Source organism: Anomaloglossus baeobatrachus, chromosome 4, assembly GCF_048569485.1.
Source record: "Anomaloglossus baeobatrachus isolate aAnoBae1 chromosome 4, aAnoBae1.hap1, whole genome shotgun sequence".
NCBI lineage: Eukaryota > Metazoa > Chordata > Amphibia > Anura > Aromobatidae > Anomaloglossus > Anomaloglossus baeobatrachus.
The window spans coordinates 72695039-72716172 of record NC_134356.1 but is presented as its reverse complement, the minus strand read 5'-3'; the positions used below and the strand labels follow the sequence as shown (position 1 = coordinate 72716172).

Below are 21134 nucleotides of genomic sequence, written 5' to 3'. Positions count from 1 at the left end.
GTGGAATCCTTAAGTGAGGTGCCGTCAGCCACCAACACAACGGTCCGGGCTGATAGCCTAAACACCGGAGGGTCTACCTTTGGGGAGTGAGACCACTCCTTGACCACCTCAGGTGGAAATGGAAACCGGTCATCAGAACCACGCTTTGGAAAGCGTTTGTCAGGGCAGGCCCTGGGTTTGGTCACAGCGGTCTGAAAACTGGAGTGGTTAAAGAACACACTCTTCACTCTCTTAGGCGAGGTAAACTGATGTTTTTCTGCCAAAGAGAGTTGCTCCTCTGACACTGGCGGATTGAGATCCAGCACAGAATTAATAGAAGCAATCAAATCACTAAGATCTGAGTCACCCTCAGAGAAATCGATGGGATACATAGCCTCCGAGTCCCCAGTGAGGGCATCCTCCTCATCTTGAGAGTCAGCTCTTGAGACAGAGCCGTGGGATGGGGAGGGGGAGGAAACCCTGCGCCTTCTCTTAGAAGGACGGGGTCTGGGATCAGATGATGAATCCTCCGTGAGCTCCGATGGACGGAGGTCAGAGGATAGGAGTCCTCTGTCAAGAGTATTAGAGGCACCCTGTGAGGGGGGCTGATGCATATTCATCAAAGTCCTGGACAAAAGCCCCATGGACTCAGCAAATGACTGGGATATGGACCTAGAAAAGGACTCTACCCAGGCCGGGGGTTCAATCACAGGTGCAGCAGCAGCCTGAGAGACCACTGGGGGTGAGACTCCAGGCTGTGGCACCGCCAAGTTAGAGCAGACATCACAATGTGGATAGGTGCTCGGCTCAGGCAGCAGGAGCTTACATGCAGTGCATGCAGAATAAAGCCTTGGAGCCTTGCTCCTTGTGTGAGACATGCTGCTGGAGTAGGGGCTTTGCAGAGAATGAACCCCAGAGAGTATATACAGAGGTCCACAACCGGAGACCGGCTGTGGCTTACCAGACCGCTGAGCGCGGTGTTGTGTGCCCTCCAGATCCTGAATCCCGGTCCCCCAGTCGCAGCACCTCAGCAGAGATGCAGAATGCAGGATGTCCCAGAGCAGAGTGAACTATGCCTGAGAAGAGGGCGTTCCTATAAAAGAGCGGGAACTGGAGGGCTATAGAGACCTGCAGGGAAGGAGGGACGCCCCAGCAGTGGGGAGTGTCCCTCCCCTGTGTAGAACGGCTGCCGGGAGGAGCCGAACCTGTCCCTCTGCATGAGTGACATGCGAGGGCAGGAAAATGAAACTAGGCCTCCGGTGAAGCCGGGGCCTAAATTTAAGCGGCGAGGCCGAAAAGCAGGCACCATCGGCGCGGTTCTCAGGCAAAAGCTAGAGAACCCGCCGGAAAAGTTAAAACAATCACATACAGCATACTCTCCCCTTACAATAAAGAACCGGGACCCCCAACATAAACGTCTCAGGTACTTAGCTGCTGAGACGCAGGGCCACGTCCCTGGGGATGAGTGCTCCGGTCCAACAGAATCCTCAAGGGGCTGTGGATGGAGACCGGACTCCTGCCAGGCATGGAGACCGTGCTGGCTCCCACTTCAAGCTAGAGCCCAGAAGGGATGGTGAAGGAGCGCGGCATGTAAGGCTGCAGCCTTGTAAATCAACCTTAACAACACCGCCGACACAGTGGGGTGAGAAGGGACATGCCGGGAGTCCAGACATGGACCCGCTTTTCTTCAAACTCTTTCCAAAAGTCAAACAAATCAGATGAGAATGCATGTGTGGATGTATGCCTCCTGACACAAAGCAATAAACTGGCTAGGACTGGCTACCAGGGGGTGTATAAGCTCAGAGGGAGGAGCTACACTTTTAAATTTAAATTTTTAATTTAAAAATTCAAAAGTTTATATATATATATATATATATATATATATATATATATAAAAAAAAAAGAATAGCGCTGTTGTCGCCATTTTCCGAGACCCGTAACGTTCTCAATTTTTGGGATCGGGTCTTATTGATGGCTTATTTTTTGCATCTTACGCTGTCATTTTTGATTCTACAATTTTTGGGTAGATGTGATGTTTTGATCGCCTGTTATGGCGTTTTAATTCAATGTTGCGGAGACAAACTGATCAGATTAATTGATTTTATATTTTGATAAATCGGGCACTTCTGAAGGAGACGATACCAAATCGAGTACCAAATGGGTTTTTTATTGTTTTATTTTCAATGGGGCAAAAGGGGGGTGATTTGAACTTTTTTTTAAAAAAAAGTTCATGTTTAAAAACTTTTTGTTTACATTTTTTACTGATTGTATTAGTTTGTTTAGAGAAATATATGCCTGCACTATCCAATCTCTTCTGCTGATCAGAGCGCTCTGATCAGAAGAAATGCTGATCTCCTGTGATTGCCAGTGCTATGCCGCCATTCACAGGAGGTAAATCTTGGCAGTGACAGGTGTCATCAGGTGACTCCACACTACTATGACAACCATTGGCACCAAGTGATCGTATCAGGAGACCACGAATAGTGGCGGGGAATGGCACAATCTTTACCGGAGCACATTAGATCAGAGTTTGACAGCGCAATCTAAGGGGTTAAAAAGAACGGGTGGATCGGAGATCTGTTAACCGCATGTTTATTGATCAGATCCGCAGACGTTCGGAGATGACTGGGGGGAGGAGACCTCAGTTGTGAAGGGGTTAATGTTTGCCCCATGGGGTTTTTGCCTTCTTCTGGATCAACATGTGGGGCTATAGGTTGAACTTGATGGACTTCAGTCTACCTTCAACTAAAACTACGTTAGCGCTATACAAATAAAATTATTATTACTATAATATATGTAGCTGTTCACATGTAATGGTATTTTTTTGAGGACCTTGTGTCCGGCAAAAACTCATGGAGTCATGTTTGGCTTTGATCTGCATTACACATTGAAAATACCCATACACGTCCATGGGACAGTGAAAATCATGGACAGCACACAGATGGCATCCATACACCATCTGGTTTTAACATTGGAATGAGTAGGAGAATGTTATTTTATGGCCTAAGAGAAAATCACTTATAGCAAAAGTGAACGCAACGTCCGAACACTGATAAAAATCTGATCCAAAATAACTGACATCTGAATGAGACCAAATGGCTGTGATGCTGAACTGATCCGCTCACCTTCCCGATCGCGTTGGTCCAGGTCTGGAGGGTCTCAGCAGCGTCCGTTCCAAACTGGTGAACTTTTTCTGACGTCAGGAAAATCTCAAATGTAAAACGAAACCTAAAACATGAAACCAGTGTATGTGAGAGGTATCGTATAGTCATATCTATGTGTCTATTTATCACAGCATGTAATAATGTTGATTTGCTGTCCTGATTGCTTAAAATAATTTCCAAAAAAGTTATCTTTTTGTATGTAATAATTTTATCATTTCTATGTCCTTTAGGAGGTTTTCCCACGAATAAAGTTAATTTGTAAAGTTGATTTTAATTAATAGATCTTATAAAAATAATAATTTCCACAATTGGATGTGTTTAAAAAAAATGTTCCTGTTCTGAGATAATCTTATATATGAGCCCCTGCTATATACTGTGTAATGGCTGTGTCTGACCGTACAGGCACATGGTCTGATCATACCACAGCTCCTGGGCAGAGGAGGACACAAAGAGTATACAGACAGCACAGCATGAGATCATATCTGATTCTTTTTTGGGGTAAAGCATCTCCCTGACTGTCTTTAAAAAATATTTTACCTCACAGAAAGAATAATTTGTGATCCTGTGCTATAATGTTTGTACACTCTCTCTTGAGTCCTCCACAACCCATTAGATGTGGTATGATCAGACAATGTCCCTGTATGGTCAGACACGGCCATTACACAGTACATAGCAGGGGCACATATATAAGATTATCTCAGCACAGAATTTTTTTTTTTAATTAAATCCAATTGTATAAATTATTATTATTCTAAGATCAATTGATTAAAATCAACTTTAAAATGAACATTGTTTGTGGGAAAACCCTTTTAAGAATAGAAAAAAAATAAAATATCATTATAATTAAATTCCTAAATATTTTTAAGTAGCAAATCACATTCATTTTGTCTAAGGAGGTGATCATAATAGTAATGGTCGCCATCATATTACACAGACAGAAACTTGTCAGGAAAGGAGCCTGTGAGTAACTGCAGTAGGAGGCTCCATGGCTCTGACCTAGAGATCTCTATTAGTGATGGCTCGGTGGCGACTGATCCAAGACAAAGAGCCGGCTCCCTTCTGTGAAAGACGGGAGCCGGCAACCCAGTGAGAAAGACTAAATTTTCTTAATGGCTCTTACTGGGCATAAAACTCAGGCGGATTAAACCCAACCCACCTGAACAAAACCCCACCCACTTATCAATTTAATTGGCCCGTTGCAAATGGGTGGAGTTTCGGCAGCGGTAACGTCATCTTAAGTATGTGTTCACCTGAGGTGAACATAGATTTAATAGAGATCCGTTTAGGATCCAAAAAATACGACTGTTTTTGGTGAGCGGAGCCAAGGGAGGTTCTATCACCAAAAATAGCCGGACTGCCCATCACTAATCTATACCATATACAGTCAAGTTATTTATTCCTGGACAGCCAGTTTAAAGGAATTGTTCAGTGAAAGCAAGTTATCAGAAAACTTGATGATTGGTGGGTGTCTGACTGCTGAGACTCACATTGAACGGGAGAATGGGGAACTTTTATCCTGTTAGAATGAAATGGAAGAGCGCTCTCTCGATGACCGCACCATTCATTCCCTATGTGACTGACGAGCGTTGCGCTCTTTTTCTGGCAGCCCCATTGAGAATGAATGGAGCACAACGGGTGTCCTACCTGTTGCCCTATCAAGGGTAAAAGTGCCTTGATAAAAATTCCCTGTTCTCTCGAGTGATACAGGTCTCAGCCATCAGACACCCACTAATCAGCAAGTTATCTGTGGATATGGGGATAAGTTGTTGAAACTGGACAACCTCTTTAAAGACCAAAAAGCTTAAAAAAATATACGGAAAACTATGTCAGGAGCGTACGTCACATGTGCCGAAAACATGGATGTGTGAAAGAGGTCTTAAACACTAATGTGAGCGAGCCCTAACAGTAAAGCCTGCTTTACACGTTGCAATTTCGCATACCATATCGTATGCGATTTGCAACACCCCCATCGTATGTGCGGCACGTTCAATTTGTTGAACGTGCCGCACAAACGATTAACCCCCGTCACACGTACCCTACTTACCTTCCATACGACCTCGATGTGGGCGGCGAACGTCCACCCTCCTGGAGTAGGAGGGACGTTCGGCGTCACATCGACGTCACGCGGCAGCCGGCCAATAGAAGTGGAGGGGCGGAGCTGAGCGGGACGTAAACATCCCGCCCACCTCCTTCCTTCCGCATTACCGGCTGGGAGCCGCAGGACACAGGTTAGATCTGTTCATCGTTCCCGGGGTGTCACACGCTGCAATGTGTGCTACCCCGGGTACGATGAACAATCTGACGTGCAATTCTAGAGAAAGGTACGATGTGTATGTGATGAACGTTTTACCGTTCAATCGCAATCGCACGTACCTGTCACACACTGCAATGTACTTACAATGTCGGATGTGCGTCACTTACGACGTGACCCCGCCGACACATTGTAAGATATATTGCAGCGTGTAAAGCAGGATTAAGGTAGGTTCATTAAGGTGGACCAGTTCACACATAGTATACCTAGATCATACCTTTCTACAGCTGATGGACTGTTCAGTGTGTCCGTCCTATTTACCCCCAGGCAGACAACTTCACATGGATCAATTCTTCCAATTTGTTCTGAGCTCTTGTCATTTTCATAAAATTTGAAGGATCTTTCCAGGACACACCACTGCTTGTGAAATTCTAAGTACAAAAAATAAAATACACTTTCACATACGACATGTTAAGATTAATGTATTATTACATATTAAGATTTGTAATGACAACAGACCTTTATGAGTGCAGTAAATCCGCTTTGTGCCGTGCTCATTTTTTATTAACAGAAGCAGTGTGCAGGGAAATGTGAAATGAAACCAAACCAAAACATGCGTGTAACGTTCACGTCATGTGCCCGCAGCGGATGTGCTCCACAGAAACTGTGTGAGTTATTCAGGAAAGAAGTGTTAAGCATTATCCTGGACTTTGTGTCTGAATTTGTCTTGAGGAGGAGAAGCTGCGGTGTCCCTGGTTGCTCTGTGGAGGTGGCAGGAGTGCCGCACCGAAGAGAGACGCTGCCTGGAAACAGGGGCTCACCTATGCCCACGACTATGGCCCCCTGCCACCCCCACAACAATAATGTCAGCATAGAGAGAATCATAGCACAAGTGATGAAGAACACAAGTTCCCCATTGTCTCCATTCCGTGAGTCCTTGGAAATCGCACTCGAATGTCATCTGAGTGGAGTTCAATGTTTTCCACGCACCCATACATTTGAATGAGTGAGTGGCATCCGATTTCAGATGGTGCGATTTTTTTCCACTGACAGATTCTGCCCCATTGAATAACATTGGTCTGAGTGCTATCAGATGAAAAATTGGATAGCACTGGTCCGATGTATACAGTGGTGTGAAAAAGCCCTTAGGCTTAGTGCATACAGAGGCTCTGATTCAACAAGACCGGCATTGTTCAGGCCATTCTTAGGCTGGATTCACACGATCGTATGGCATCCGATCCGAATGCATCAAATGCGATATGCTAAAGACCCTCGGCTCCCGCTGTGCTGCCAGCGTAAGCCGAGAGTCATGCAACTGTGATCTGATCCTGCGATTGGATCACAGCTGCACAGAGAGGGGGTGAGAACTGTGTAGAAGGGGGGGGATTAATCTCCCCATTTCCTCCATTATCAGCTGATACGATTATCGCACTGCGCTCGGATTTCATCGGAGTGCAGTCCGATGTTTCACTCGCACCCATAGACTTGTCTGGGTGCGAATGACACGTCTCTCACTGATAATCGCAATCACAGCATGCTGTGACTTTTCGCTCATCCGGAATCTAGATGAGAAAAAAGTTGATCATCTGTTCTCCATCATTAAATAACATTGGTCCAAGTGTAATGCGAGATTTTCTCGCATTGCACTCGTCTGAGTCATACGTTCGTGTGAGCGTACCCTTAACGACAAGATGTGTTGGAGTGAGAGATGCAGGATTCATTAAGATGTACACGCCTCTTAATGAATCAGGCGCGTCTTAAAAGTGGCATGCCTCGCAACAGATCTTTCTCCACTCAGGAACAGGAGTAAGGTTTGTGGTATAGGAAACATTGCAGTTAGTGAAATTTTTGTGCAACCTCACATTGTGCAAAAATTTAGCCACTTTTCAAAGTGTCATATTTCTCTTTTTGATGAATGGAGGCGAGAGATTTTGGGAGGATTTCAAAATGATGAGTGTTCTGCGTCAAGAAGTGCTGCTTTTGGGGAGTTTTTGGAGGAGTTTTTCATTTCCTGATCTTTTTGAAGAGTTTTTGAAGCATTTTGGAGTAGTGTTTTCCTGCTTTTTTTTTTTTTTTGCAGCCTTTGGATTGGGCATATTCCATCAGGAGATACTTCAAGGGGTCACTCCAATCTCCATTTTTCCCACCTAGCAGTTTCAAAAAACCTGAAGTGGAAAAAAGTCACTCAAAAGACTGAACATATGAAAAACAAAGTGGTTTTACATTAGACATGAATTGGAAGAATCTATCAAGAGTTTTTTGAGAATTTTTATTAGCATTTTTTTAAGTCGACCTGCTCTAAAAACTCCTCAAAAAACTATATTCAAGTGCTACAATAACAGCATATTAAGCCACACCAGTTCTTCTAGGTGGGTTACATGGGTAGACGTACGTGAGCATGACCACATTTATTAACAGAGATGTTCTAAATTGTTGACGAGTCTTGGAGAACCACTTTATATCAGATTTGGGGTCATTTCTCATTATTATCCATATATTGGACTGGTATAGAAAACAAATAATAATGGTTTTTACCATCCTTCATCTTCTTTGATGTGACCGTTTTGCTCACAACAGCGGCTTTGTTCAAGTACCCAGAATGCGCCACAGGTTGCATGATCTCATCGTAGACTCTCGCGTGGTTGTCGTCATCCGGTGACATCCCCTCCACTGGAACAGTAAAAAGTGTGACATATTTACAATTATTTTTACAGCTGATTCATGTGAACAGGAGCTAAACTGCAGTACGCGAGGTCATTAAACATTGTATGGAGCTGTATATATGGCCCCATCGTAACAGGAAAACAGCTGATTGGTGAGAGTGCCGGGTATCACACTGCTACCGATCTGATATTTAGGCCACGTCCACATGTTCAGTATTCGGTCAGTATTTCACATCAGTATTTGTAGCTAAAACCAGGAGTGGGTCAACAATACAGAAGTTTTTCTATTATACTTTTCCTCTGATTGCTCCACTCCCGGTTTTGACTTTCACATACTGATGTAAAATACTGACAGAATATTGATCGTGTGAACGTGGCCTTAATATCCGGATCAAAGTGGACAACCCAACACGTTTAGAACAAGTTTGGCAGAAGTTTGAACTCTGTACACATTGCACGTATAGCAAGGCCTGGATACTTAAAGGGATTGTCCATCAGGACACGGCTGTTTTGTTTCATAAACAGTGCCACCTGTAACTTCAGGCTTTGTCTGGTATTAAAACTTCACCCCATTAAAGTGAATGGAACGAAACTGCAATACCAGACACAATCTATGGTCAGAGGTGACCAAAGGGTTCATTTCATTCAACTTTCTATGATCTGCATCCCCATATGGATGGCATAGGAGGGTTTATCCCGATGAGAGATACCCTTTAATATAATTAAGGTCGAAACAGAGGCATTATTTGATCTCTCTGTGTGTGATCTGATGATAACTCTGCTGTGGTGCTCCCAGTTTTTGTTTACATGCAGCCAGCATGTGACCACTGCAGACAATCTGTACTGTGTTGTACTATTGTCATCATGAACTCCATCACTGAGTGATGGATGCAACTGAGCTAGGATTAAACAAATTACATAGCCTCTTAGTGGATCAGGCAAGTCGCAAATTGGCATACGCCACCATGTGAGCCAAGCCACAATCCTTACTCTACTCCCTCCTTACCAATAGAGAATGCCACCCCCATCATGCCCCAGTATTGCCCACTTTGTTGGATTTGGGTAAAGTTGGCATGAAAATGCGAAAAGCTGCAAAAAAAATTTGCAACCCTAGGTAACACAAAGATTTTATCACTTTTCAAGCTTTTCTCATCAGAAATCTGGCAAAAAAGTTTTAAGGAATTAGGTCCTATTTGGAGGACATATACAATTTTTTCGATTGGCACCCCACTCTACAGGGTGGGCTATTTATATGGATACACCTAAATAAAATGGGAATGGTTGGTGATATCAACTTCCTGTTTGTGGCTCATTAGTATATGGGAGGGGGGAAACTTTTCAAGATGGCTGGTGACCATGGCGGCTATGTTCAAGTTGGCCATTTTAGATCCAACTTTATTTTTTCCAATGGAAAGAGTGTCATGTTACACATCAAATGTCTTGAGAATTTCACAAGAAAAACAATGGTGTGCTTGGTTTTAATGTAACGTTATTTGTTCATTAGATATTTACAATTTTATGACCATTTATAAAATGTATTCATCCATTGTGTTGGATTGTCAAAGCAACCCTCTTCTCCCACTCTTGACACACTGATAGCAACACCGCTGAAGAAATGCTAGCACAGGCTTCCAGTATCCGTTCCAGATGCTGCACATCTTGTATCTTCACAGCATAGACAACTGCCTTCAGATGACCCCAAAGATAAAAGCCTAAGGGGGTCATGATCAGGAAAACTTGGTGGCCATTCAACTGGCTTACGACAACCAATCCACTTTCCAGGTCACTGTTCATATAAGAATGCTCGGACTTGACAACCATGATGTGGTGGTGCACTATCTTGCTGGAAAAACTCAAGCAACGTGCCATCTTCAGTGCATAAACAACGGGTACTGGAAGCCTGTGCTAGCATTTCTTCTGTGATGTTGCTATCAGTGTGTCAAGAGTGGGAGAAGAGAGTTGCATTGACAATCCAACATACTGGCCAGCACTTTGAATGCATTTTGTAAGCGATCATAAAATTGTAAATAACTAATGAATGAATAAAGTTACATTAAAACCAAGCACATCATTGTTTTTCTTGTGAAATTCTCAATAAGTTTGATGTGTTACATGACCCTCTTCCCATTAAAAAAATAAAGTTGGATCCAAAATGGCCAACTTCAAAATACCCGCCATGGTCACCACCCATCTTGAAAAGTTTCCCCCTCCCATAAACGAATGGGCGACAAACAGGAAGTTGATATCACCAACCATCCCCATTTTATTTAGGTGTATCCATATATATGGCCCACCCTATATTTAGATAAAACAGAATGTAGGATTTAATTCATTATTTGCGTCACTTTTTTTCATTGTTGGTTTATTTTATGCCAAATTCTTCAAAAAGGCGCGTGTGGTTCCCGAATTCTGCAGTCTGAAAGGCTTTTTATTTTGACTTTTAATTATTTTTTTAAAACCTTTTTAGAGCAAAAAGTCAAATATTCCGCTAAAGAATTGAAAAATTTGCTCAAAAGTTTCAAAACATACATAATATCACTCTAGGGGGAAACTAGCGGAAACTTGCACAAACGTTTTGCCGCTTTTAAAAAAATCAGACGAAAACATCTGGAAACCCAAAACCCATCCACAATGCTGAACATAAAAAAAAACCATAACATAAAATAGACTTTAGAAAAGGTGCAAATGTAAAGAAGAAAAAGGCATAAAGGAAAAATACCAAAAAGGAACAAAGGCAATAATGAATTAAGCACTATGTGTTCACTGTAAGCTTTTCATGAAATTACGGCCAATGAAGTGATGCAGGATGTTTTTTGTATTTTATGTTTATATTATAATAGTAAGCGTTGCTCATTTCTCATGGTAATGTGGGATATGAGTCATTTTTTTATGAATCAGATGGAAAGGATTTAGTACAGTTACAACTATGGAGTATTCAAGTGGGTCACATGCCATGGGACAACCCCCTGTTAGTAGCACGTAGACTACTACAATGAGCTCTTGTTTTTGGAGGAATCATATAAAGGCGAATTTATAAGCCATGTTGATTTTCCCTTCTATGGCCATGAAATCAAAAGAGTCTGATGATAATATAATATACAGTACACAGTATACGCTCTCATAAATGAGCTGTCAGGCCACCTATAAGGACATGTACTTTTGATATTTTGGTAGAAATAGTTTTCTGTGATCAGAAAACCTTCAGGAAGCAAAAAATAGAAGTGGCACTCACCACCCATAAAGCACATAAAACTAAAAAACTAATCTGTCAAGCTGCCACCAGGGGGAGCCGGAGCTCTGCAGCAGAAGACACTACACAGAGCAACAAGAACCAGGAAGTAGATACACAGTGTGTGCTCGTACACTGGCTCACAGCACAGCTGGGGAGCAGAGCTGCGGGGTGAGCTAGGAATGGTCAGGCAGGCTGGGTCAAACACAGTACGGGCAGAAGGAGGACCGGAGGAAAAAGCAGAAGCGGAGTCGAGGTCAGGCCGAGGTCAGTACCAGAGGAAGCAACCGAGTAGGGAGGTGGGAGAAGGGACAGAGGAATGGGGGAACGACTAGGGGACGAAACACAGACAGGGCACGGGGGCACAGGCACAGACGGATCAGGATAACACTTACAGGACCAGCAATCACAGGCAAAGCAGCACTAAGCTTATAGCCGGCGCTGGTTCACTTGAAATGTCAGTTTTTAAAGCATCCAAGCTCCGGAAGTAAGGCTCGGGAGAAGGCTCCGCCCCCTAGCCATGTGGACGGGTAGGCAGAACCGTGACATAATCACTGGTGCTGAAGTATTTAGAGATGGAGCTGCTGGTAGCCAGATGGTCTTGTGTGATGGCCAGCTGGAGATCCATAAAACATGATTCTTGAAGCTCCATTGGCTTTTCAATAAATTTCTATTTTTTATGGGTGGTGAGTGCCACATCCAACTTTTTGCTTCCTTTGACTTTGCAATAAATTTCTATTTTGATGGGTGGGGAGTGCCACGTCCAACATTTTGCTTCCTTTGTTGGCGTTACCAGATACTGGCTGAAGTACAGCACCACGTACATTCTGCCGTGTAGGGGTGAGCGCTATGAGGTACACTTGCGTGTGAGCAGTGCCAAAGTTTAGCTTTTTTGTAATTTGCATCCTTTATGATGTTTACAATATGTGACTGTGTGAATAATGGCCGTAAGCACAGATCTTGAAAATGGTGATCATCATAATAGAGAAGTGCTACTGATGAAATTCTCTGCTATATTCTTTAGTTTGACTTTCTTTTTGCAGAAGAGGAAGAACCCACAGACTTCACATTGTAAATAGCAATACCAGTTTATGCTGACATTGCCTTTGGCGGCATACTTTACTGAACGTTCACAGGAAGTGAGAGCGCAGCTCTGAAGTCATTACCATTTATGCTGGAGCTGCTCGCCCTCCAGTTCTCAGCTGATTGCAGGGCGAAGGTGGAGCTGTCAGTGGGATCAGCAATGGATTCAGCATCAGAGAAGAACTGCATCACTGTCTTCAGCAGGTTAGGTCCTGAGACGGCAGTACATAGCACCTGGAAGATAGCACAACATGGAGAAGTCACCAAAAGGCAGAGGATATATGGCAACAACACATCTTGCAGCCAAAGATTGCTTTGTGCTTCTGGTATATTGCAGCATAGTGAAAGTGGAAAGGGTCACATTGTGACTAATATAGTACCATGAAAAGCAAGTTGCAAAAATTTCAACCAGTTCTGCCTTTTTGCAGCTTATTTGTCACAATACCTTGTGGGACGATATGCAATGCCAGTCACTTTTTGTGATATAGCAGCGGCATACAGTGATCTATGGCCATACGACCTGTGTTGTGACCAAAGTTGGCATGTAATCACCTTAAGACTAAAGATGTTCTGATGACACCCTATTGTCTAGGCTCATCTGTATTAGAATTGTTCAATTTGTGGCCCTCGATGCCTTTTGTGGCACCCATATGGCCATGCTTATCATGTGTGGTGGCTGATAACCATCATGTTAGAGAAGAAAAGTGGCTCAAAGTGTGGGTATAAGAATGCGCAAGCACTAATGGTTGACTGTGTGGCCACATCATGAGCATGGGTCCCTTGACCTATGTATGACACTAAAGCAATGAAAAGAAAAAGTAACCATCCATGAAATAGTGGGATCCTCGGGTGTTGGCTGCAACATTGAGCATAAACAATAGTGAGGCTACAGACCGATGGTCAAATGGAGCGGCCCCAGACTGAAGGAACTGTAGTGGTCCCTAACCATCAAGGTAATGGGTTAATCCCAACTGGCATGTGAATGTAGTCAGCTTACCCTGGTGGAATATCCACCAAGCATCTGAAGAGTATAGTCTCTGCTCAGCCATAGTGCCAAAACCCTTGTACACCCTCCACTACAAGGAGAAGAGACGTAGCCATAGAAAGGGAAGTGACTGTTGAAAACTCTACTTTTGTGGTGGACTAGGTTGCGCTGAGACTCACGGGACCAGTAGGAATGAAAGCTACCCAATGGGAATTGAGACTGTTTGAAAATGACTTGTAAAATTCTAACGTGCTGGAAAATATGTGCCCCCTTTCTCAAGTAAGTAAAAGAATTGTTTAAAACAGACTGGTGGTCTCCTGAGTCGTCATCTGGTCATGGCGCGGGCATACAGCCCACACAACACAAGCCCAGTACTTCATGTAGCATGACAGGGCGTCCAGAGTCAATCCTTCACCCACAACTGCCACCTCGTGACATAAAAATCACGTCAGCAAACAAATGCTCATGCGGAGAGAGACCTGTTACTCCCCAGCTGTGGGAGGAGAGAAGCCTCTGGGGATCCGCCTGTCCAACTAGTCTGTAGCGTGGCTTGGTCCACGGTGGCTTTTAACCCTACAACGCATACCTGGGGCCTCGCAGGCCTGCTAGGTTACTTGTTCTCTATGTAGATTTCTATGGTTGCGCATTCTAGGGTTAAAGTATGTTTTTCTTTGAAACACCCTGCAGCGCTGAGAGTCAAACATACTGAGATCATACAGTCAGTGTCTGATACATGCTGCCCATGGACTGGGTGGCATGTATTAGCTGACTGGTTCACTTTAACTGGAGATAGTGGTATACATAGTTCCTTTTTCTGTTAAGTAATGAAAAAGTAACCCTCATTCTTGTAATAGATAAATGAAAGTTGGACCTATAAATACTTTCAATATGCCATAAAGGTCTTAGATGAATTAAAGGGAACCTGTCAGCTAATTCATACTGCCTAAACCACAAGCAGCATGAATCAGAGCCAGTCTGCAGACTATATATAAGGCTATGTGCCCACGCTGCGGAAAATGCGCGGATTTTGCCGCGGATTTCTCACGGATTTTTCAGAAATCTGCAGCACAGCTACTCCCCAGCCATTTCTATGGCATTTGGGAAATGCTGTGCCCACGCTGCGGATTTTTCCGCAGCGGAAATCATGCGGATTTTCGTACGGAAAAATCTGCAGCATGTCAATTATTGTTGCGGATTTTCGTGCGGATTTTGCCTATTCAATTGAAATTGAAAAAAAAAATCGCAAAATCCGCAACAAAATCCGCGTCAAATCCGCATCAAATCCGCGTCAAATCCGCACAAAACCCGCACCTATGAAAAGGTGCGGATTCTGGGGGAAAGCTGCGGATTTTGATGCAGAAAAATCCGCAGATACAGAGTCCCGTGGGCACATAGCCTATTTCTATGAAATGCTACAGTGTTTTATATAAAAAATATTGTAAAGATCTAGCCGGGAACTATTGTCAGAAATGAGACAAGTCCAGCGTCGCCCCTGGCTTTTCACCACACTGCTCTAGGTAGTAGACAGATCTGTAGATACAGTACAGACTAAAAGTTTGGACACACCTTCTCATTCAAAGAGTTTTCTTTCTTTTCAGGACTCTGAAAATTGTAGATTCACATTGAAGGCATCAGAACTATGAATTAAAACATGTGGAATGAAATACTTAAAAAAGTGTGAAACAACTGAAAATGTGTCTTATATTCTAGGTTCTTCAAAGTGGCCACCTTTTGCTTTGATTACTGCTTTTCACACTCTTGGCATTCTCTTGATGAGCTTCAAGAGGTAGTCACCGGAAATGGCTTTCCAACAGTCTTGAAGGAGTTCCCAGAGATGCTTAGCACTTGTTGGCCCTTTTGCCTTCACTCTGCGGTCCAGCTCACCCCAAACCATCTCGATTGGGCTCAGATCTAGTGACTGTGGAGGCCAGGTCATCAAGCGTAGCACCCCATCACTCTCCTTCTTAGTCAAATAGCCCTTACACAGCCTGGAGGTGTGTTTGGGGTCATTGTCCTGTTGAAAAATAAATGATGGTCCAACTAAACGCAAACCGGATGGAATAGCATGTCGCTGCAAGATACTGTGGTAGCTATGCTGGTTCTGTATGCCTTCAATTTTGAATAAATCCCCAACAGTGTCACCATCAAAGCACCCCCACACCATCACACCTCCTCCTCCATGCTTCACGGTGGGAACCAGCCATGTAGAGTCCAACCGTTCACCTTTTCTACAAAGACACGGTGGTTGGATCCAAAGATCTCAAATTTGGACTCATCAGACCAAAGCACAGATTTCTACTGGTCTAATGTCCATTCCTTGTGTTCTTTAGCCCAAACAAGTCTCTTCTGCTTGTTGCCTGTCCTTAGCAGTGGTTTCCTAGCAGCTATTTTACCATGAAGGCCTGCTGCACAAAGTCTCCTCTTAACAGTTGTTCTAGAGATGAGAAGGTGTGTCCAAACTATTGGTCAGTACTGTATGTAACTATTTTTTCTCTGAAATGTCAAAGTGTTCCAGAGAAACACATACATGCAATCGTGCAGTCAGGCTATGATTCATGCTGCTTGTCTTTAGGGCAGCATGAATGGACTGATAGGTTGACAAGCCTGGGCGTGGTACATTCTGACAATGTGGCCACAAAGGGTTGTGCTCCCCTTGTCTAAAGGGATGATCTTACAGCATATTGGCTTTCTTAATAAACTCTTACAGTGGAAAGGAAAATAATCCGTTCCACTATTAACTTCATATGGAGGTCTCCAATATTCGGAGGCCCCATAGGCTTTGTCTCCTTTGCCATTCCTCCACAGCCATTTATATTTTCAATGTGGACAACCTTTAACTCATGTGACAAATACCTTGAGTATCTCCTCCTGTGTGCTGTAATGAGGGTGAGGACTTCTGTACTTCCCATCACGGTACTTGTACGCGATGAAGTCTCGTCTTTGTTCTATGCAGTCATCTGGATGAAGAACCTCTGATGGCGGCACACGTGCTGCCCAGAAGCGATTGGCTCGATCGTTCCCCAGGATAATAAATAGCTGCAAATGTTAACAAACATTTTTAATTATAAAGATGGATTTAGTCCAATCATACTTAGAACTTAAGGACTATTGAGGGCATTTCGTAGATTTCTTCAGATCTTTGCTTTATATTGTGATACTGGTTAATTAAAAAAAGCCTCCCATATTGGCATCTGGGGTACGTGTGTGTTGCACATATGTTATAGATATGGTGCTAAAGCTTTGTGCACATTTGTGATATTTAGTCTGAGTTCCTTGAAGATAAAGGAGGAATATTATCATTTGTGGTATTTCGAGACTCAGTTGCATTGTTGACACCAAATTTAAGCACTAATTAAAGACTTTAAACTTATGAGATGCAGTTATGGATTAATAACATCACAAGTAAATCCTGCAAGAAATTGTCTGAGGCCATTTTAACAAGGTGAGCAGCAGATCGGGCTCCAGAAGACCCCGCAGATGATTCACAGCTTCTTATTAGAGGCGTCTCGCACCTGCACAATCTCGTTACTCCAGATGCTGATGTCTAGTTTCAGACTCTGAACTTTGGAGATGTTCGTCCCCAGACTTCTGTGCTGACCTGTAGAACAAACACAAGATGTGAAACTCAAAAAAGAGAGTTTACAGCTGGAGCGATCAGACATGTCTGACTATGACTAAGACGCTGTGGGGAGAGAAATTCCAGAACGTTCATAAAATGGTATTAATATTACTTGTAATATATAGAAATAGCACCAAATTACAATCACAATTAGACCCTACATCAAAGTTTATTTTCCACTGTACTTTCTCTGGCCAGAAATTATCTACACCGATCAACAGTATCATTAGAGACTAAAATTATGTTGCTTCCCTCTCTGTAACATTAGGGACTAATATTATGTTGGTTCCCTCTCTATAATATTACCGTAGGGACTAATATTATGTTGCTTCCCTCTCTGTAACATTAGGGACTAATATTATGTATGAAGAAAAGGAGAAATTCCAGCAACTCCAGGAGAAAGTAGAATTTTTTTAAAAAACAGATTCTTTATTGATAATAAAAATATTCCATCCAAACAAGACAAAAATAAAGGGGCAAGACAGAGGAGCTGTTTCCTACGCGTTTCAACCTGAATAGGTCTTAATCATGGAAAATGATTTCCATGATTAAGACCTATTCAGGTTGAAACGCGTAGGAAACAGCTCCTCTGTCTTGCCTCTTTATTTTTGTCTTGCTTGGATGGAATATTTTTATTATCTTTTTTTTTTTTAATCCAATCAATTTTTATTGTAGGAAGTTTCATTACAAAAAAAAGGAGAAATTCAGGTATCATTGGCAATAATACACAAAGAAAACAACGCTGTAACATGTGGTAGTGTCACCTTTGATTATGATTCACATTTCCTGTCACACCACCACCAATCATGTCTGATGCAAGTTGCAACTTTTTTAGGTTAATCAATACCCAATACGTATAGAATCAACCTACCAATTTACTCTTTAATCCTCAAAATGAGGGATCCAAACAACCAGAACCAGAGAGTAAGAAAGGAAGATAAGAAAAGGGAGGGGAGAGAGAGGTGGGGGAGAGGGGGAGAACCATGGATGGTTGCAAGGAGGCAACCAGGGAGGGGGAGGGGGGAGGGAGGGAATTGGATGGCGTTTTGGGGCAGCCCGAGCAGTAACAACAACAGAGATTTAAACACCTTGACTATTGACATGTGGTATGGGTGAACTCCCTGCGTAACACACACTTTGAGCCTATTTGACCCGTTTTTTTAATTATCAACAGTTTGCCCTGGAAACAGATGCCTGACAGGGGATGCATATACAGAGTTTAACCACGTGTCCCAAATCTGAAGTATTTTGTTTTTGGCGCGGATGGAGTGAGCCAGACAGAACTCGTATTGGCATTGGAGATTAATTCGGTTATATAGTTCAACTAATGTAGGCGTCTTTGGGGATTTCCAGTGCAAACTTATGCAATATCTGGCAGCTACTAGAATGTGAACTAATAAACCCCTGGATTCCCAAGAGAACTCCTCTATACCCACGTTTAGCACTGCCAGAGCCGGATTCGGATTAATACGATTGCCTGTCAGCTCACCCATCAGGCCAAACACCTCCAACCAGAACGAGAAAACCTTGGGACACGCCCACCAGCAGTGACCAAGAGTACCCCTTTGGAGGCAGCCCTTCCAACAATGTGGCGAATAATTTGGGAGGAACTGTGCTAAGTTGGCTGGGGACCGATACCATCGCAGGTGTACTTTTTTCAGTTGCTCCAGATGATTTATACACTTGGAATATTTTTGGATATTTGCTGATGCCGAGTGCCAGTTTGAAGGTGAGGTAGAGACACTCAACTCCACGTCCCATTTATTCATATAAGGAGATTTTTGCTCTTCGGGGGGGTTATTGAGCCATTTGTATGTCGAGGAGATACCTTTGGATTTAATTATCTTTTTAAATACCAAAGCTTTTCTTGTAGGTAACAGAGGCTTTGACTTTGGAGGAAATTTAGAGGCCAGAAAATGACTAATTTGGATGTGTTGATAGAAACAGCCCTTTAAAGAGGGGTGTTTCCGTACTATTTCATTAAAGGGGTTAACACCCAAATCAGAGTATAGATCCGCCAGCACTGTAATGCCCGATCCCTCCCACCTGGCCAGATTCAAAAAGGGGATTTGAGATTCCAACGACTTGAGGGAAATCTCTGAAAGAGGAATCTGAATCTTATGAATCAAGTCATTTCGCCAGACCTCCAGGGAGGCTGACATGGTGGGAACACACGGGGAGAACCGTGAACGGCTCAAATATTCTGCTTCCATCATTCTTCTGACCGAGCCCTGGCGGGACAGGAAATTTTCAATCTGAGCCCATCTATGTGAATTACCTGGACGCCACCATTCCTTTAGTGATTCAATTAGTAAGGCTTTATAATATGCCGTTATGTTTGGGGTGCCCAATCCCCCTAAGTCATATGGGGGGTATAACACTTTACCTGCGACCCTAGCCCTTTTATTACCCCAGACAAATTTGTTAGTCAACGATTGAAGTTTCATCAGGGTTTTGTGAGAAATTTTGATGGGAAGGCATCTGAGCACATACAATATTTTGGGTAAGAAAACCATTTTAAAGGACTGTATCCTGGCCATCCAGGACAATGATATTTTTTCATATCTTCCCAATTCCTTTTCTAAATTTTGGATCAGAGGTTCCAAATTTTCTTTAATTAACATCTGCGATGGTGTCAGCTTAATACCCAAATAAGGTATCCCCCTGTCGCACCATTTGAATTGAAAGGCCCCCTCCAGCGCACTCCTGGCCTCCGCCGGTACATTAAACGGCAGTATCAAAGACTTTGCCGCATTAAGCTTATAATACGACACTTTAGAAAAGTTTGATAATGTGTTCACCACTGCTGGAATCGACACTGCAAGGTTAGAACAGGAAATTATCACATCGTCTGCGTATAAACCAAGTTTATGTTCAAATTCCCCAACTCTTATACCAGAAATGGCTATGTTTTTTCGTATAGCTTCCGCCAGAGGTTCTACCACTAAAGCAAAAATAGCGGGAGACAATGGACACCCCTGGCGGGTGCCATTACTTATTTGAAATTTAGATGACAGAAACCCCGATGCCAACACTGACGCATTTGGGTAAGAGTAGAGGGCTAGAATGGATGACTTGATGTTCCCCAAGAACCCGAATTTTGTTAGAACTCTCTCCAGGTATCCCCAGTGCACCCTGTCAAAGGCTTTTTCAGCATCAAGAGACAGGAATGCACTGGGTTCACCCGATATCTCCACCAGTCCAATCAAGTCAAGCATCCGTCTGGTGCCATCCTTAGATTGCCTCCCTGTCACAAACCCAACTTGGTCTGGAGCCACTAAGGTCGGGATCACTTTGTGAAGTCTATCTGCCACTAGTTTGGCATAAATTTTAACATCACAATTTAGGAGTGAGATGGGCCTAAAATTACCCGGGGTGTCTGCAGGTTTCCCTGGCTTTGGTAGCGTGATAATTATCGCTTCTAAGTTGTCTGGAGAAATTGACCCTTTATTTTGCCAAAAATTGAAGGTTTTTGACATAAAGGGGGACAGAGTGGATGTAAATTGTTTGTAATATTCGTATGGCAGCCCATCGGGGCCCGGGGCAGAGTTAGACTTAGTCATTTTGATGGCACCTAGGATTTCATGTGTAGTAAAGGGAAGATTAAGTTCCTCTAATTGCTCATCTGAGACCCGGGGAAGATCCAGGGTGTCTAGGAAACCCTGTATATCCACTTGAGTCGGCTGTGACGTATTGGAATCATATTTTAGATTATACAGGGCCTCATAGTATTTCGCAAATGCTTCTGCTATTTCAATGGGATGTCTAGTGATTGTTCCGTTCGGGTCCCTCAGGAATTCTATTTTAGATTGGATCTCACGTTTTTTCGTCCTTCTTGCCAATAAGGACCCCGCTCTATCCCCCATAGCATAAAATGTCGATCTATTTTTTTTAAGATTATGTTCGTATTTTTGCAGGAGTAGGGATCTTAGTTGGAATCTATGGGTTACAATTTCTTTAGTCAAGTTAGGGGATGCTTTGGCTTTATTCAGGGATTCAAGGTGATGAATACGGGTTAATATATATTTAATATCTGCGTCTTTTTTCCGTTTTTGGATGGAGGCTATTTTTATGAGCTGCCCTCTGACTACGGCTTTATGAGCAGCCCACAGGGTCTCGTCAGAAATTTCCCCATTATTATTAAGTTTAAAATATTCTGTT

The 21134-nt window shown here is 43.1% G+C and overlaps 1 protein-coding gene across 3 annotated transcripts in view; it reads right to left on the bottom strand.

Moving 5' to 3' along the window:
- ARAP3 (ArfGAP with RhoGAP domain, ankyrin repeat and PH domain 3) overlaps positions 1-21134 on the bottom strand; it is a 249940-nt gene that overhangs the window by 56985 nt on the left and 171821 nt on the right. For all 3 annotated transcript variants that reach the window (XM_075344394.1, XM_075344396.1, XM_075344395.1), the window contains exons 12-17: positions 16867-16952; positions 16208-16390; positions 12453-12603; positions 7930-8064; positions 5672-5825; positions 3105-3207 (exon numbers count right to left, since the gene is read on the bottom strand). In XM_075344394.1, coding sequence (XP_075200509.1) covers positions 3105-3207; positions 5672-5825; positions 7930-8064; positions 12453-12603; positions 16208-16390; positions 16867-16952 — 812 coding nt within the window. The remainder of the gene's footprint in view (positions 1-3104; positions 3208-5671; positions 5826-7929; positions 8065-12452; positions 12604-16207; positions 16391-16866; positions 16953-21134) is intronic.